General features: G+C 39.8%; 1 protein-coding gene across 3 annotated transcripts in view; it reads right to left on the bottom strand.

The window, feature by feature from the left end:
* Positions 1–20,173, bottom strand: part of sema3b (sema domain, immunoglobulin domain (Ig), short basic domain, secreted, (semaphorin) 3B) — a 62,364-nt gene that overhangs the window by 19,916 nt on the left and 22,275 nt on the right. Inside the window, exons 1-4 of one of the 3 annotated variants that reach the window (XM_037535835.1) lie at positions 12,691–12,710; positions 9,136–9,440; positions 8,695–8,852; positions 7,061–7,123 (exon numbers count right to left, since the gene is read on the bottom strand). In XM_037535835.1, the coding sequence (XP_037391732.1) occupies positions 7,061–7,123; positions 8,695–8,852; positions 9,136–9,286 (372 nt within the window). In that variant the 5' untranslated portion in view covers positions 9,287–9,440; positions 12,691–12,710. Of the gene's footprint in view, positions 1–7,060; positions 7,124–8,694; positions 8,853–9,135; positions 9,441–12,690; positions 12,711–20,173 lie in introns of those variants that run through there. The other 2 variants (XM_037535834.1, XM_017693448.2) reach the window with 2 other exon arrangements.

Here is a 20,173-nt window from a genome sequence, read left to right as displayed (position 1 = left end):
TTTTTATTATTTACTGGTACAATCATGAATATATATATATATATATATATATATATATATACATATATATATATATATATATATATATATATATATATATATATATGTATTTGCACACACACACACACACACACACACACACACACACACATTCTTGCTCTCTCCCAGAACAAAGGCCTATCTTTGAGCTTACTGCTCCCCATGAAGTGAGTGTAAGGGGGGTCAGACCCATCGACAGCCAATTAAGTCACTGACAAACTGTGTTTATAAAAGGATCTCTCTCTCTCTCTCTCTCTTCTATTTCAGAAGCTTTACAGCTCTCAATTAGCGAGGGGTACAGGGTGTGTGTGTGTGTGTGTGTGTGTGTGTGTGTGTGTGTGTGTGTGTGAAGGGGGGGCAACTAACTGGCACAGAGGGTCTTTGAAGTGAGCTCCTGAGACAAAGAGATGGAGAGAAAAAATTGAGAAAAAGGAGGAATAAAACAGATGTGAAAGAGTCAGCCAGTGTTCTAAGACAGAATATATGTGCAGTTTTGACTGTTTGTGACTGTGTGTGTGTGTGGGTTGATTCTGAGCTGTCCTTCCCACTAAGTGGCACTTGTGAACTTAAACCTTTGACCTTTGTATTAGCGTGATCATTAAATCCTCGTGTGACTGTGCACATGTAGGCAGTGTATACTGACCCCAACATGGCTTAAACTAGCAGGAGACCTCAGTGCTTTTGTAAGTGTGTATGTGTGTTCAATAATGAGTAAGATTCAGCTAAAGTCAAATCTGAAAGAAGATGCTATAATTCAGAGTTAAATCACTTTACATCTGTAAATAAACCTGCAGTGCAGTCATAATGAGATCCAGTTTATGTAGTTCAGTTTGGGAAACTAACCAATCCATGCTCCAATCACAAATGGGTTCTTTTTGTATAACCTGTTGCCAGGTTGGACAGCTTTACAGGACACTGGCACAAATCCTATTCAATTTAATGTCAATTTAGAGTTTACCTAAATTTAGAGTTAGCAATTAATTTCAAATTAAATGTATATATTTTGTGTTATATATATTTGGCATGAAACTGCCATGTTCTCTTTTCCAGTACTAATGTTGAAACCCTGAGTGTCAGCTGACACAGATCCAATATTATTTCTTTAAAAATTACTAAGTTTGAAAATAAACTATTTTTAACTGAAGCACCTCACTTAAGATAAGTATTAAAAAAACACTATGCTCACACTACTCAAACACTGTACTACCCTAAAGGAAGAAATACACAGCTAATGTGAGTGTATGCTTTTTCAGGCTTGAATATCATTTGTTCTTTTTTCCCACCAATATCTGATCCAGTCATTTTCTGCTGATATCGGCCCAATACTGATACTTGGCATTGGATTGGCACACTTTCAGAAGATAAATTGTCACTGGGACAGTACCCCTCTTGTCACTGGGATGGTACCCACAAGGGTACATCTCATCACATTTAGTCGGGGAACATAATTGTACCATAATCCATTGAAATGATATATTCTAAATTGTATTGACTCCGCACACCACCGCTTGTCTCTAGGCTTTTATCTTTATTATTCTATTTTAAAACATCAGGTCATGAAAAGATATATACTTTTCCACTGGGGAAAACGTATTCAAGGTAAACATAACCCAGTCTAGCTTTTTAAAATGAAAAACCAATATTATTTATAAAAAGATTGCTTTAGTATCTCATTAGGTTGAACCAGTGTGTGTGTGTGTGTGTGTGTGTGTGTGTGTGTGTGTGTGTGTGTGTGTGTGATTTCAGCCTCATAATGTCACCCTCTGACATCCCAGAGAGAGACTAAACACTTCCCTCCTGTGTTTAGGGGGATGAGTAATTACTTTATCAGAGAAGAAAGAGAACAGAGTAAAAGAATAAAAAAGAAGAAGAGAATGCTTCTCAGTGTGGAAACAAAGAGGGGATTTTAGCGAATGATAAACGAGTACTTGTGTGTCTCCTTGGGCCAGACAAAAGAAGAAGCAAGAAAATAGAGAGAGAAGAAATAGAGGGATAGAATAAGAGACCAGGAGAGAGAGATAAGAGAAAGAGAGGGTGAGAGAGAGAAAGAAGAGCAAAAGAGAGTGTTACAGAGAAAAAGAGAGATTTGAATACAAAATAACTGAGAAAGTCAAAAGGATGAGATAGAGGGACCAAAAGAGAAAGAGGAGACAAAGGGAAAGAGAAAGAAGAAAAAGAGAGGGAGATAAAGACAGAGAGAAAGAGGCAAAAGAAGAGAAAGCGAGAGAAAGAGAAAGGAGAGAGATAACAAAATAACTGATTGAGATGTAGAGATAGATGGAGAGAGAGAGATTAAGAGAAAAGGCTAAAGGATTTCAGTATTTTCTTCTCGGAGGTCTAAATCTCTCCCTTTGGTGTCTGACACACACACCTACTCATAATAGAGGGCAAGTCAGGGGGTCAGTGCTCTGAATACAGACCCTCAATATGGGAGTGTGTGTGTATTCCCTTGCCAACTTGGTCTGTGCTTAGATGACTGAATCAGCTGATATTACTCACCAGAGAACCCCCCAAACCTCCCGCCCCTCGGCCCCTGACACACACAAATACAACTTACGTAGATGACCTACAACACACCCTGTACTGTGGAAGGAACTACCAGAGTACACACACACAAACTGCAGCGTGTTCACAGCCAACCCACACACATCCGCATGATGCATTTAAAACAATCAGAGCCAGATGTACATATGAGCACAGGTGCATTGCAAAATAAGCCTTGATGTAACCACAATGTGAGCCAATAACGCAACTGAATTTAACCCCTTACCAAGTTTTAAGCCAAAAAAAGGTTTGCATTAGTTCCATTAGCTCCATTAGTTTGCATTGAAGTCCCTGTAGTTAAAGAATAATAAGCCATGGTATGTAACACATCTGGAATGTTAAGGGATTAACAATCAATTTACTAAGACTGCAGCTTATTACGTCAACAGCATGTAGCCCCACCCACTAACTGCTCACTCATGAGGGTTAAAAGGTGGAACTAGTGACCAAACAGAAAATGACCATTCAGTGTAATAGTGGTGTTAATCAATGAAGTTCATTCCTGCTTAAACATTCCACAAGAATGTTGTTATACTCCAGATAAGAAAACCGAGTCTGTGAAACAATAACACACCCTACGAGCACGTCGTGCTGCATCTTTTTATATATTTACATCTGGCCCCAAAAGATATTAAAATAGGGGTCGCAACACAAATGTTAATTTTGTTATTTCAACGAAAATCTATCCACCTTAAGAGCCACAACATTGTATGTCCATTTTACCATCTTGGCTGTAAATATGTCTCAGTATGTGATAATGTGGTAGTATAGGCTAAAAAATATAATATAAACAAAAACTCAGACTTACTTTGCTCTGCTTTAAGCTTTAGCTCAGCTATAGCCGCTTTTCTCACGTCTCTAACAAGAAACGTTTCCAAAAGTAGAATCATTTCTTGTAAAATGTCTCTCAGTGTTTGACTTTTTAAGAAGCTGAAGTCAGTTTCTCATTCGTCAGCTTCTTGCTCAGATTTTACCTTTCCACCTTAAATGGTGCAGCAGTTACACAGGGTGATTCAAAAAGATTAATCTTATTTCAAAATGATTTATTTCACAAATCATTAAAGAACAATGCACTCAATTGTAAATAGTTTAAGTGAGCATAAAGTTTATTCTGTATTCTGTATATGACCTCAAGCATCTGTACAGACGACATCAATGCAATAGTCAAACTCATCCCATACTCGATTGAGCATGTCGGGTATTGCTGAACTCACGACTATTTCAATGTGATTTTGGAGATCATCCAGTTTTGGGGAAGCAACGATGAAGGTTATGACATTCACTCTTATTGAAGTGGAGAACACAAAATGCTTTCTGCTCAAGGGTCTCCTCGCAGTCTGAAGGAAGCCATCTTCTGGTGACAGTCAGAAACTCTATGACCCCCTCCTTCAATTGGTATGTGATTGGTTCCTAAGCACCTCACGGTTGTGAAAATATGGCACTTTGAAATCAGATGAATCTTTTTGAATCACCCTGTATGCTGTAATGTCAGGTCACATTTAAGGTGGAACGGGACAATTCGAGCAAGAAGATGGCTTCAGCTTTGTGACTTTTTTATTGTTTGACAGTTTCTCGTTGCAGATTAATTGTATCAGGAAACCAGCTGGAGTGCTTATAAACGTCCATTCGTCACCAAATTATTGATGTCTTAAAACTTTTTCTTTGCCATTTCGTTTGCTACTAGCTATGTGAGACTGTGGTGACCAGCAGTCTGTGCACCAACCTTCAGGTTTAAAGGTTGGTGAATTAGCAGTTATAGGCTTCATTAACTCCGGTGTTTAAGACCATTTATTCCTAAAACTGCGTGAGGACAATCAGCAGAGCTTTTACTGCAAAGGACGATTATTTTATTTTTATTTGTTTCTAATTCTGTTCAAATTCAACAGGGCAGTATGTAGCCATATGTTGCCGACCACTGGTTTAAACAGTGTTACTCTGAAGGCAAATGCTCTTTCAGCACATGTCTGAGGCTGCCATCTATCTGCTGTGACCTTAACGCAAATTTCTGAAAAGTGACACAAAGCTGGCCGTGTAACCTGATCAAGCTAGTTAATCAAGTGGAATACGCAAGCAGCCGCATGTGAAATATTTCCTTCCACATTTTGCACAACGCTGCCATGTTGGTTGCACATGCATTAAAAAATGAGGCACACTGTGTTTTACTATGCTCTGGGCTTAAGCACCAGTTTCACACATAACATGTGGCCAAAATGTGGGTCTGATTTGGTGTAAAAGGCTTAGTGAATGAAGGCCTCGGTGTTCGAATCTTTCCTGTGACCAAATACTTTAGTAGAAACGTCTGGTGTTTGTCCAGACTGCACTCATATACAAAAAAGACACACAACCCACACATGACTGCTCAAGAGGTTTCGGTCTGACGGTACAACAACATGGCTGGAAGTTTGTGCGTCTGCTCATACACATGAACATCATTACCTGCAGTCATGAGCAGAATGCGCAAATACATTGGCTCATACTACACGTGTTTACAGTGGATTTTGATTAAGCACAGTCTAGACAAAAACAAGCAAAGGAACAGTTCATCAAAGGCCCCTTACAGGCAGGCTGAAATGATGTACAGTCCTTATGGATTAATTTTACAGCTGCGTAATGACTGCTAGAGGAAAAGCTGTTTCCAATTAGACTCTAAACGGCAAGTAACGGTGAGGAGAATCATATTGTGATGAATCAAAAACACAACACAAAGAAGTTCTGCTTTTGTAGAAGGCTTACTTTTCTGTTGAGATCTGAATTATGTGTAAAGTTTTCTAGCTTTTAGACTAGTGCAGATGGGCTTGTCCTCTAGATGAACAAAAGACATCAGTACAAAACTTTTCTATATATTTTTTAATAGGAAAAACAAAATTACTTTAAAACATTCTCAAAGGTGTATGTAAGTTAATGAAACAAGACTTTGTCATTTTGCATTATTTTATGCATGTACTTTTTGACCTTTTCTAGTGGTCTATTATTCACGACATGTTCACATAATGTAAATGGTAGCTGCTCTGCTTAAACATACATGATTTTACTATGACAGTGATGGTATGTTAACAATGTTAACCCTTAAATGCATTGATGTTTCACCAATGTTCATGTACAAAAGTATCCAGACATCCCTTCTAATGAGTGAAGTTTTAAGGCGCACCCATTACTGGCTCAGATGTTCAGCTGCACACAAATGGCTTGTATAATCTCCCTAGAAAAACACTGCTAATAGAGCAGGATAATCTAGAGTGGCCACACATGAGCCTAAGGTCATCATGTACAATACCAAGCAGGTATAAAGCTCCCCAGCATTGCACTATAGGGCAGTGGAACTGCATTCTCTGGAGAGATCTATCCAATACATTTCTTATGAGTTGGAGTGGTATTTTAGATCCAGAACTAATCATCCAGCATCAGTACCTGACCTTATTAATGCTGTTATCGCTGAATGCAATCAAATCCTCACAACAGTGTTCCAAAATGTAGTGTATAGCTTTGCCAGAAGTGTAAAGGGTGTTACTGCAGCAAAGGGGGATCAAGCTCTCTGTTTAAACCCTTGATTTCAATAGAAAGATTGGATGAAATGGTGTATAAATACCTTTGGACATATAGTGTAAGTTATTAATGTTAGATACGTGGCACTATGGATCCCTGGTGGTGACCTATTGTATAAATAACACTTTAAAGCGAGATCCTGATGCACGGCCACCACTTAGTAAGACACGGGAACAAAATAATTAAGTCGTGGCCACATGATTAAGGCATGGGAATAAGATCATGGGGTCAAGGCTTAATCATCTCATCCCTATGCCTTACCAAGTTGTGGCCATGCATTAGGATCTCATCCCCACACTTTACTAAGTTGTGGTCACAACTTAATTATCTCGTTCCCACACCTAAGTCAAGCCACAACTTACTTATCTTGTTCCCACGCCTTACCACCAGGTTGCTTGTCACCAGCAGGGCACAGATGTGGCACAGATTCAGTATAAATTGATCTACAAACCATCTGATAGATTAAAACGGTCAATCTTTTCACTGACAATAACAGAATAATATAATGTAAGTGAAAAAGAACAAATGAAATATATGTGCATTAAGGCTGTCACTGGTCTTGCTTGCTCAAATATGACCCAATATTTTGTTTGGTTTTGTTTTTTTATTTAAAAAACAGTGCATTTTGCTATAGCTATATATGTAGACAAAATGAGCTTCATCAGAATGTATTTATTACATTTAATAATTCAATGACAATATTTTTATCATACAAATGCAGGTTTAACAGGTCAATAGTAAGACTGCACTGAAGTCTGTTATAGCAAATGTTTATGGTCTGTTGCAGTTTTTTTATTTTTTGTATATGGATATATTTATAAGTTACATGCTATAGGTTTGGTAAATGTACTGCATGTTATATATATATATATGAGCACACACAGAGTTCTGACACTCTGTGTAATAGCTGTGCAAATGAAACTGAGAAACTTACATTTATGTCTTTCCCTGCCCAGTTGCACTCCTCCCTCCAGTCCACAGGTGCTGGCCAGTAGATCTGAGAGAGACACAAAAGAGGAAGGGTCAGAGGTCAGGGTGGCGTTTAGGTAAAGGTTATGACTAGAGCAGGGTTTGACTTGCCCGGTAGCCTGAGGGACATTCTCTCTGGATACACTGTAGTTAAAATACACACACACACACACACACACACACACACACACACACACACACACACGCACACACACACACACACACACACCACACACACACACATTTGTGTGATTGTGTGTGTGTGTGGTCTTCTCTGAGATATAGGTGCCCTACCCAGCGACCTCATCTCTTCTTTTTCCTCTGGGGAGATAAAGATTCATCACTCTGTCATCAGCATGCTGGCCTGCATCACCTTTACGACATCTGGCATCAGCTCTCAGGCCTGCAGAGATCACCTTTAACATCCATCTAAACCAACAGCTGCAAACTGCTCTTTACTAAAGTTCCCCCCATTCCGTCCTCTCCCCCTCCTTATCGTCCCTCTTTTAACTCTTTCTTCTTTTCTCTCTGTGCCTCTTGTTATTGCTCTCACTCTGTGTTTTCCCTTCTCTCGCCCTCTCTCTTTCTCTGTCTTTCTCTCATTCTGTTCATCTCTTTCTTATTGTTTTGTTTTCTCTTTCTCTAACCCACACTCCCCGCAGTATGTGTGCACGTACACACTCAGCTATCGCTTACGTACTCTTAGATAATTAAAAAGGCTGATTCTGTTTGATATCACTCCTATCTAAGTCTCACATTCTGAGAGAGAGTAGACACTCAGGTTACACTGATCAGCGAATGAACTGAAAGAGAATAGAAACATGGGGGGGGGGGGGGCATTTGGGGGGGTGAGCTACATCTACTTTAATCTCTAATTTTCTTCTTTCAACACTGATCAGCACAAAATTCATCCTTTCTTCTCTCTACTCTCCCCTTCATTTGTCTCCTTCAGCTCTGAACTACAGTACTGCAGTGTACTGCACCTGGTCCAACTCATCAGCTAATTATCAAACCCTTCATTAACTCATTAGCCAAGCACAGGAAACTGTGAAGTGCTCTGACACCTGGAGAGAGAGACATAGAGAGAGAGACTTAGAGAGAGAGAGAGAGAGAGAGAGAGAGAGAGAGAGAGAGAGAGAGAAGGGGAGAGAGAGAGAGAGAGAGAGCGAGAGAGAGAAGGGGAGAGAGAGAGAGAGAGAGAGAAGGGGAGAGAGAGGAGTGAGAGAGAGAGACAGAGAGAGAGAGAAGGGGAGAGAGAGAGAGAGAGAGAAGGGGAGAGAGAGGAGAGAGAGAGGGAGAGAGAGAAGGGGAGAGAGAGAGAGAGAGAGAAGGGGAGAGAGAGGAGAGAGAGAGAGAGAGAGAGGGAGGGAGAGAAGGGGAGAGAGAGGAGAGAGAGGAGAGAGAGGAGAGAGAGAGAGAGAGAGAGAGGGAGAGAGAGAAGGGGAGAGAGAGAGAGAGAGAGAGGGAGAGAGAGAGACAGAGAGAGACAGAGAGAGAGAGAGAGAAGGGGAGAGAGAGAGAGAGAGAAGGGGAGAGAGAGGAGAGAGAGAGAGAGAGAGAGGGAGAGAGAGAAGGGGAGAGAGAGAGAGAGAGATGTACCTTTTGTTCTTGTTTGGCAATGTTGTCCAAACTGAGAGACAACAGGAAGTTGCGAGCTCCAACAAACAGCCGTCCTCTCTCCTCGTCCAGTAGCAGCGCTCCAAAACAGCACGAGCGTTCCAATTCAAAACGCTTCACACCGTTAAACTGCTGGAGCTCTGCAGTACACACACACACACACACAATTATATACACACACAAACACAGAGTCAAATGCAAGTTTGAGTGCCTCTGGCCAAATTACATGTTTTATTATTTTTTAAATGTAAATTAACGTATCTTCTACAGAGAACACCTTTCTGTATGTTTTCTGTTTTTTAGCTAAGTTTACACTGAAAAAATGTAATAGAAATTTTGCACATATAAAGACTTATCTTGAAATAAGCAAACATGCAAACAATAAATAAACAATAAAACCAGCCACGGAGTGAGAAATTTCACCTTTGTAAGTAAGCTTCATCCTTGGTGAAGATGACGATGAGGTAGAGGATGCAGACGATGAAGATCCACTGGGTGATGCGCTGACAGTGATCAGCCCGAGCAGCAGCGATGAGCTGCAAATCACAGTCATCACCATCATCATTGCCATCATCGTCGCGAGCTAGCAGAAGTGGTGATGGTTGTGCTGGATGTTGGTTGGTTGGTTGGCAGCAGTTGCTGTGGAAGGACTTGGTGTCCTTGTTGCTGTAGCTTTGTTTGTGTGGTTGTGGCAGTCCAGATGGGACTGTTTGACACCAACAATAAAACTGGAAAAATAAAGATGAAAAAACTTAAATAACGACAAAATTACTGCTATAAACACATTCTTCACTGCTCTCTCACTCTTCTTCATTTATCTCATTCATATCTTCTCTTTCAGCCTTCCCTCCAATGCCCTTAACTAATATTAGTCCAATATTATTTCAGGCATGCACACACATTCCATATACACCCCTCCACACACACACACTGACACACCTTTTTCAGTCATGCACAAATGGCCCAAATGGCACCACTGTTGCCTCTATTCTCCGTTCTCTTAAACTAAGGGGGAATTTGATATCATATTCTTCTCTCTCCCTCTCCCTCTGTCTCTCTCTCTCTCATGTGTGGTGTCATTAAACTTCCCATACTGGGCCTTTGCCATGCCCACAGAATGCCCACTGCTTCACTGCATACCCAGAGCGGCTGTGCCAGGCCACAGTCACACATACATACACTCTCTCACATTGCTACACAGCTGGAGTGGTGTATCTGATAGCACCCCTCACAGCCCTCTAATCACACCCTGGGCCGCTGTGTGCATGTGTGTGTTTTTATATCTGTCCAAAATAAATGCGTAGTCGCTCGGCCGTCACCTCATTGCTTAGAGAATGACAACAGCACAGCACTTTAGTGGAGACAGGACGCCGAGCCCTCCACATCATCTTTCCATCCATACTGGGACAGCAATCCATCTCTCTTTCTCTCTCTCACTCTCCCTCTCTCTCACTCTCTCTTGTTGTATTTTCCTGCATTTAACCCTTAAACTGTCACCTTGTACCTCCAAAATGGTAATATTTTGGTTAAAAGAAAAAAAAACACCACATATTTCTTCAAATTTCCACATATATCTGTCACTGAGGTATAAATAATGTACCATTTGCTTTGAAATGAGCCACTGTTGAAAAATTTCTTGACTCTTTCTGCTTTCTTAACAGTGGTGGGGATACCAACCAGAGGTCGTAATGTCTACAACACAAATATAGCCATTTTATACACTATCTAATATGTCCAGTGAACCTATGCTGCCAAAATAGCATATTGTCAATTGAAATGATATTAAATCTAGTCGATGTATCTAATATTTCCTGTTTTGAGATGATTGTGCACTTATAAGATTATCTAGCTTATTTCTAGACATGGTTGACTTGTTTTCGGGAATATGTAATAAGTAAAATGATCTAATTATACTGGCAGATCATTTCAAGCACATTTCTTAAAGCAAAATTATATTCTAATATACTGAAATAATTTTACTTCATAAAATTACTTAAAACAAATAAAACGTCTAGATAAATAAACGTCTTTGTGATTGTTAAGAAGGGTCTTCTTGGTTAACCTTAAGTTAACCTTTCAGTGATATAATGCCAACAGTTCTTATTGTGTATTGACTGTTTCTTGTGTGAAAGCCTGATCTGTGACTTTTTTTACTTTTCCTTTTAATTTTTGCCCATTTGGCTGGACATTATTGATCTCTTTTGGTTTTTTGAACTTGAACTGGTCACTGAATTCTCTCTGGATGCCCCCCTTGGTTTGGTTATGGTGCTCTCTGGTTTTGACGCTGGGCTATTCTGACTATGCTCTTTGTGAAACTCCAAAGCTCTCAAGTAAACTACAACTTCGTCTTTTAATCTGCCAGTGTCTGACCTGTTTTGTCCACTTGACAAACGCGAGACATATTAGATTTATTGACCATATTTAAGTTGACAAGATTGCATTTTTTGTACACGTCTCCTAAGTTTTTATGTATAATTAAGTGCATGGTAAAACAGTGTCCCAAGGAAGAACTGAGAGGAAGAGGAAGAACCTTTAGAGCACTTTCTTTTAAATTGTTTTCCTTCTTGATAACTTGAAAAAAGCATGATTTTTATGAAATCTAAACTCTGGAAAATGAGGTGTAGGATGACTATCAATCAGCAATTTGTTTAAAAAAATGTTTTTTTTAAATAAAATTGAACTAAAAAGACTGAGGACAATGAGCATATTATTTAAAGTGGATGAGCTCTGCGTTTAAGGTCTAAGAAGAAACTGAGAGAAATATGATGATGAGCAGGCCTCACAGTGATTCACAAAGAGCATTGTGGAAAAATCCAGCTTGTCAGTGTGTGTAATTCTACCACAGCGCTACGAGGTGTGTGTTGTGTCAGTGGGTTAAACAGTTCGACAGATCAAGTCTGCACTTTCGTTTTACATTCTGCTTGCTCGAGCTCGCTCTCCATCCTTCCATTTCTCTCTCACTATCACTCGTCCCTGTGGACTCATCAAGAATAGAGTGAACATCCATTTATCCCTCTTCATTTCTCTATTTTTACTTTCACTCTCTCTCTACTTCTCTTACTCATTAAACAGTTCCCTTCAAACATCTGTCACGTTAACAAGGCCGGAAGGTCTAAGTCTATCTGAGAGAGGAAGAGTGTCTGAGTGTGTGTGTGTGTGTGTGTGTGTGTGTGTGTGTGTGTGTGTGTGTGTGTGTGTGTGTGTGTGTGTGTGTGTGTGTGTGCACTCATGCTCGCAAGAGTGGAGAGGAGGAATAAATTGCAATCTTTTCATCCATTACGCCAACCACCAAGGCCAAGAACACTGACACACACACACACGCACACGCACACACACACACACACACACACACACACTTTTGCTGCAGTGTTGAATATGAAACAGGTTTAATCTGCAGTACTAAGGAGATGAGAGGAGACCTACTGACGGAATATAGATAGTGATGCAATAAGTGGTGACCTTTTTTCCTCTTTCTATCTAAGCCTCCCTCTTTGAGTTTAGCAATTTACAATCACCATTATGCTATTTCTGATACTGTACTGCACTGATATATATGATATTAAGCAAAAGTCAAAAGAGACCACCTTTTAATTATTTAATTTCCCATCAAAGCAACAAAGAACTCCTCAAAAGCCCAGGCTTATTACATACTAAGGCTTATTATTCAGTACCTACACAGACTATAATGCAAACTAGTTGAGTTATTCTTAGGTTATGAAAGTATAAATCTTTGGGCCTGCTGGTGGGCCCTGAGCATTTAAATGGTTAGTTGAAAGTTTTTTTTTTCTTTTTTTTCCTGTGTAATAAAAGCAGAAGACATCTAACACAAAATTCAACAGAAGCCTCAACAGCCAAATAATAATATCACATTTTTTGGTATTTATAGTGTCCTACTTTTGCCTTTATTGCAGCTTCCATTCTTGCTTTCAGTTTTTCAAAGAAATCCAGAGGAAGCTAGTTACATTTTCTGCAACTTACGATGCAAGTAATCCAAAACACATTCAGCGATGTTGAGGTCTGAACTCTGGGGTGGTCAGTCTATTGCTCTGGTGGTCTACCAAGTCTTGCATTCATCTTATTTTCTCTGCTGTAACTTCCTGATGCAGGTGGATTCTCTTATATCATATCTCCTCAGAAATATCTCCTGAAAAATAGGTCATTTGTACATATTGTTACAACTCCTTCATGATTGCATTCATACAATTCATTCTTGTTACAGTGGAGGGTCTTGTGCGGAACTGGAGCTTTCCACTTTGCTATTGCTTTTGTTAGTTTGCTGCTCATTGATTTATCCATAGTTATAGTTCTCATGAGAGCACTATCCAGCATAATTTGCTGAATGATGCTGCTTTAATAGCCATTTAAAAGATGTATTTAAATGGTTTACAATGGTCAGTTCTACCCTGTACAGAATATACAGCATATGAGCAACTAGGCTTCATCCAGCATGAATAACAATTAAAAAAAATCATGGCCTTTAATAATTTATCACATTAATGCATATATTGTAGTGATAGCAAACTGTATGCTACACACATACAGTTCAGGATATGGTTAGGTAGGGCATAACCCTCCCCATCCTCTGAGAAATAGGGAAAATAAAAAATGAGTGTAGGCCTCTGTCCTTCACACCTCTTTAAGCTCACTGTCTCTGTCTTACAATACATCTTCATTACAGCCAAGGCTGGAGCTCCACACACACACACACAAAGCACAGTGAGTGATCAGTTCATTTCAAACTGGACTAAACAGCTCCACACCAACACAGTCACAAAGAGCAAACGAAAGAAGGAAGGAGAGAGCGGGAGAGAGAAACACAGAAGTAATGCCTTTCAACACTTCAAATTCCAAAAATAAACAAACAATAATTACCCTTACAACCTCAGTCACAGAGTAAACAATACACAAACCAGAGAGAGAGAAAGAGAGGGTGAGTGAGGGTAGAGAGGGTAATTACTGTGTCATAAGCCTCTTTTGCTCCACAATAGTGACATGTGAAAGTGAGGCCCATGAAAAGAGAGTGAAAGAGAAAGACAGAGAGAGAGAAAGAGAGAGAGGGAAAGGGTAAAGGAGAGAGCGTGAGAGAGGAGGAGAAAGGAGGCAATTGTTCTGCAGAGTGGCTCCCCTGGCCTCCTGCCACAGAGAGAAGAAGGAGAAAAGAAAGAATGGAGAGAGAAGAAAGGAGAGAGGGAAGGGCTGCGCTCACACAGGGAGAGCGAAAAAGAGAGAGGGAGAGAGAGAAAGAGAGGGAGGCAGCAGGTGAAAGTGGCTTTTGGTCTGAAGGAGAAAGGGGGCAGACATTCATCCAGGGTTCAGCTCGGGGGTGAAAGACTGGCACCGTGCCAGAGGAAAGAGAAAAGGGGAAGGAACACTAAAGAGAAGGGATTCACCTGCAGAAAACATTCTTCAAATTTAGAGTCACATTTTAATTCAAATTCATTAGCTTTATTAGCAAGAATATTTTGGCAAAGCATTAAAATTTCTACTGCACATCAGTCTATTAAAGGCTACCTGTCCAATATTGACACATACACATTTCTCTCTCTCTCTCTCTCTCTCTCTCACACATTAGAACCCAACCATTTACAAAATGAACACATATATACATACACAGTACCATCTAAATTAGGGCCATATTTAGAAAATCTCAACAAATATGTGAGCCACAAAACACCTTGTAGCACACTTTGAAATCGTACTCTTAAATACATTAATACATTAAATATATTAATACATTAAATGTTAAAAAACACGTGCACATACATAAATGCCCCCAGGAGGTATTTTAAACCTGCCTATACACTTAATCTAGACATCTGCCATTTTTCTTTGCTGCAAGTTCATTCATTTTGGTGTCATTTTTTGAGCTACTGAGCTGAGTGTTTCTTAGGGCTTTGTAGTGTTTATGTTGGTTGAACTGCTGCTGAAACACAGCCAGTGTTTCAGTGTGTGTGTGTTGATATGACTGCTGTGAAGTTGTGTAGAATTGTGGTGTAACCACTGTCCCATATATTGTTGTTTGCGGTGGAAACACATATTGTTGAAGTGCATGCTGGGGGTTGCAATGAGCTGCCCTCTTAAACTGGCTAATGTTTATAGAAAATCTCAATATTTTTGATTTTGCTGGCCAGAATATGCTGTGAGCCTGAGGGAATTTGTCTTAAAAAGCTATTTAACTGCAGTGTTTATTTCCTCAAAAATGCTAATATTTGGAAAAATACAAATAATATTGATACAATAAGCAGAGATTTTATGTATCAGTGTTTAAACCATTCAGTCATCTCTTTACGCCCCCCATTATTACATGTAATTATAATCCAGTAACTATTGTGTCTGATCATTCATTAAATTAAATCAGGTGAACTGGTGGTGGATTGAAACAAATCAATACAATGGCTGGAATGCACTGAGAATTCAGGAACCGAACCTCTTTTCTACTAACCAGCTCAGAATTTATCAACTACTTTTCTGAAAATGATCAATTCTTTTGCGTTTGTACAGCATCAATCATTGCTGATATATGCTGGATAATTCAAACGGTCAACATGTGCTTCACTGACTACATCAAAGCCTTTGACCCTGTTGACCATATAAAACTAACAGAGCATCCTCAAAAAATGGATATAATAGCCTCTACACTGGTCAGTTGGATTCAAGATTGGTTGAAGAAACATCAAAAATCCTAAAAGTAAAGTTCAGGAACAAAGTGAAAAGCACTTTATGAAGACAACACAGGTTACAATGATGGGGAAATTTTATTTTACCATTGATGGTGAAGATATAGAAGTGGTCAACAGTGCTTGCTTATTTGGATCAGTAATTACAACAGGATCCAGCAGTCAAGAGATACAACACAGATTTGTTGACAGAACAAGGATGAAGAAACTTGAAGAGATCTTTGAATATCTCCAAAAAGGCCATTTCTTTTACTCCATTCATCATGGAATTTACACACATTGTAAAGGACAGCGTTTTCACATTATGTCCAAAACTGGAAAATGGGGATACAAGGTTTTGCTCTGACAGTAGCAATATAATGATGTGCCTCTACAAGCAAACATCACAACTGTCCAGATTATGGACTTTTCAGCGGTACTTGTGGAAGTGAAAGCTGAACAATGACAATGCTGAAAAACTTGATGCGTTTGAACTTAAGTAGAGTCCATAACAGTGCAGTCTGTAACCCCAGTGGGAGTACAACCATAAGTCCCAGTGTACGTGTGAGCGTGTGTGGCAGTAATCTCCACGGTCAGCCACAGGCACTTCAATCCACTTTGAAAAACACACAAAAACTCCTACACAAGTTCAGCACTCACACACACACACGTATATTCTATCCGATGCACACTCACATACATACAATCAGAACAAGAGCAGGCAGGAATAATGGACTTAACACAAGAGCAGAGAGAGAATGAGGGAGAGAAAGAGAGAGAGAAAGAAAGAGAGAGAGAGAGAGAGAGAGAGAGAGAGAGAGAGAGAGAGAGAGAGAAAGAGAGAGAGAGAGAGAGAGAGAGAGAGAGAGAGAGAGAGAGAGAGAGAGAGAGAGAGAGAGAGAAAGAGAGTTGTAAAGGCCAGGGAAAAAAATATGCTAGAGCTCTATGTTTGAGCTATGTGTTTGTGGCTGTGTGTATGTGTGTGTGTGTGTGTGTGTGTGTGTGTGTGTATGAGTATATGTGTGTGTGAATGTATTCTTATGCAAGCATGTGTGTGTGCATAGTCTTGTATATGTGTTGTGTGCCTGTGTGTGTTTGTTGTGTGTGTGCTGTGTGCTTGTGTCTGTGAGTTTGTTGTGTGTTTGCTGTGTGCTTGTATATGTGAGTCTGATGTGTGCATGGTGCTTGTGTGTGTATGTGTGTGGGTTTGTAGTGTGTGTGCTTGTGTGTGCATTTTTATTGTGTGCATAAGGTGTGCATATGTGCGCATGTGAGTTTGCGTGTGTGTGTGTGTGTGTGTATGTCTATGTGTAAGTGTCTGTGTCTGCATGTGCGTGTGCATCTGCATGTTTGTGTGTGTGCTTGCATGTTTGTGCATGCATGCAAACTGTGTGCACTGAGTGCATGTGTGTGTGTGTGTGTTGTGTGCCTGGGTGCATGGACATGGCACAATGCCAGAGTTGCCAAGTGCTCCCCAAAGTCGTCTAAAGGAATGAGACATGAAAGAACTGAAGAGACAAGAAGACTTTGGAACACATGTTTATCCCCAGTTGGATGCATTCTGCCCCGTGTGTTATAGACAGAGCTGGCATACAAGCCTAAATGTGCAGTTTACAAAGAGAGGGCATGAACAAAATACACATTTCTACTGCTCATATACTCAAGCACTTACAGGAGGATGATACAAGATCCTGGAAGAGCAGCTGATTACATATTCTGCTTGGTTTACTGAAGGTTTTGCGTACATTTTTCCACCTCCTAAAGCTTGGCATAAATTAACGGTAGTGCTTCAAAAGCATGTTATTAGCAGACTTCTGGGAGGCAGCAGTTACAGTAGCTACACAGAGACACAGACCTCAAAAGGCAGCTAACAGTACTAAAATGAGTAAACTACTAAAACAAATAACACTATTACAACTCTCAGAATTCCTCCAGAGTTCATTTCATGACTTTTATGGCATTAATGCATCAGCATTTATTTCCACTGCTACTGCTCATCCTCATCAGTCACAGGTTTGTGGACTGTACCACTATATCACTGTACCTTTTAAAACCTGCCTTCAGAAACACAGTACAGTTGTTATGAGGTCCTGTATGCAGTTTACCTGACCAGCTAGCATGGAAGGGACAATGGTTAAAGCACAATTGTTTTTGTTAGATGTGTTACAGTAAGTTCCATAACTAACTGGATAACAATCACTGCCTGAGGGCGAAAGGAAGTGGTGCAAATACAAGATTACTTATAGAGTACACACACACACAGACACACATTCCTAAAGTAATAAGATGTTGCCCCAGGCTACAGCATCCCACTGCTCTAAATAAACTAACCTGACGTCAAGGAGAACAACTGACGTAAACAATGAGCTGATTCATCACACACACACACACACACACACACACACACACACACACACACACACACACACTTGAAACTTGTCTATCATTTTTAAATAAGGATGATAACCCTGCTTCCTTCTATTAGGACACAGCTAGGTTTGTGAGGATGCCAAAGTATGAGATTCTAAAAAGATATCAGATTGGTAGCTTTCTGCTTGTGTTCTTGAATGGCATGTAGACTGTAGGAAGGTTGTTCCCAAGGTGAGGGTAACCATATGAGTGACAGCAAATAAATGTAGATGTCATATAGTGCTAGGAAATATATTATCTGTATTGGAATCACCCCAAAACATTCAGTGATCAATTTATGGCAAATTGATCAATAGAAATGGAGCAAACAATAAAATCTCATTATACTGATATATTACTAAAATATATATTATAAAACAAATAGTCTTAAAATCTGAATGGTTGAGCCACGTTTGAAGCTGATGTAAAATCCTATATTTAACTGATGGGCTGGCAACTTATGTTCTTAACTAGAACTAGGCTGGTCAGCTAGCTAACAGGCTAAAAGAAAGCAAAGAACCTAAAAAACCTCCATCATTTATATCACAGGCTTGAATTAAAGTACTTATGGGATGATTAAGTGCAAAACTGCAGTGTGAAAGTCTAAAAAATGTCACTTGAATAGATCAAATGTCCGTGTTTCACTCAGAAGTCACATCAAACCCAGGCTGAGTCCCAAACAGCCCTGTAATCCCTAAATACGGTGCTACTAAAGCTTAGAAATGATAGCCTCTACAGCCAAATAGTGCATCATTTATCGAGTACGGATGCGGCTGAATCGCAAGTGACTATTTCTGGGCTGTATTTTGCACCGTTGGTGTGCAAGGTCCAGTAGATAAATTCCTTTGTAGTGCAGTAGGTAGGGAACTGGGAGCTGTTTGAGATTAAGCTTCAGCACAAGAACAGGGCTGCTGGATTGGTGGTAAATAAGACTTGCAATGGTAATTTGGTGACCGAAAAATACTTACAAGGGAAGGTTTCTGCAATGAACAGTACCGTATTATCATATGTCCATTGTTATATGACAAAAAGTTCAACAATTCATGAAATGACGGCAGTATACAGTGATGGCCGACTGAAGATTCTTCTCCTCATTCAGTAACTCACGCCCTCTCGTGTCCTATAGTATATTGTATACTATACTATAATAACTAATACATAAAATTGGTGTTTCTGAGAAACAAGGTTTCATTGCAACAGTAAACATGGAAGAAAACCTTTGAAAATTCAGTAAACTTACAAAATTAAGCTGAAGACTGACTCAACAATAGGCACTCACTTGTATAGAGGCCACACAGCAACAGAGTGTGAAGAGTGAGAAAAACGTAGTGAAACAATGCACATGTGTGAGGATAAATATAGCCTAGTCTGACCTTAAATACACCCTTTCACTTAAAAGATGAATGGCAATTCTACACACAGTCTTACACTTCTGTGGGGAGCTTTACTCCAGCACTTTCAACACTGCTGGCTCTGCTAGAGTGTGTGTATGTGTGTGTGTGTGTGTGTAAGAGAAAGCATGCCATTAGCTAGTCCCACAAAGAATGATAATTACCCCATCTCTATTCCCTGAGTTGCTCTCGACCCCATTCCAGGGCAGCATCTCTCTGGCTGTGAGAGAGCCATAACTAATCGCTGTGAATGCAACAGACACAGCAACATGACATAAAACAAATTCCAGAACTAAGAGGGTGATTATCACCACGGTGACCATCACCGTGTCACCCACATGGCTCTCATCGCTGTTCTCCAACCTCACTGGCCAAGTACACAGAGGTTCTAATTTGTGATTGGCCAAAATAACAAGACTTCAGAACGTCATAATTCTCACAGCTGACAGCTTTAAGTGCTCTTTTGTGTGAGTGCTAAAACCAACATGGCTAACACTCACAGTGATGTCTTAAAAGTTACGCACCCTTTTTATCTAGCTTTTTTCAAAAGTAGTCTTGGTGCACTCTCTGAATATAATGTATGTCCTATTCCTTTATTTATTTCATCAGAACCTTTATAACATTCAGCATTAACAACCAGGTTTACTAACAGAAACTCTAATTGATTCTGGCAACCACTTGAAAATTTAAACAAAGTAACTAGAAGTACTCAAACAGTAGTGGAACAAATATTCATCCCACTTTCCTTTATGGTACTTAGTATTTTATTTAGGTGAGTATTTTGATGCATATCCCTTCTATCGTATGACAGCTTGCAATCTTCTAGGCATGGATTACAAAGCTATGTTCACTTTACAAGCCTCATTTCTCAATTCCAATTTTTGCTCAGATCCAATCTTACTAACACGATGGTTCATATTCGTTTGGCTGTACGCCTCAAATGTGTTATCAATGTGAACGAGCCTGTGTCCTGAAACAGCCAGCATGCCCATCCTAATCAATAAC

This window comes from Pygocentrus nattereri, chromosome 28, assembly GCF_015220715.1.
Source record: "Pygocentrus nattereri isolate fPygNat1 chromosome 28, fPygNat1.pri, whole genome shotgun sequence".
NCBI lineage: Eukaryota > Metazoa > Chordata > Actinopteri > Characiformes > Serrasalmidae > Pygocentrus > Pygocentrus nattereri.
Note: the sequence above shows the minus strand (reverse complement) of the source record. Positions and strands in the feature narration are given on the sequence as shown.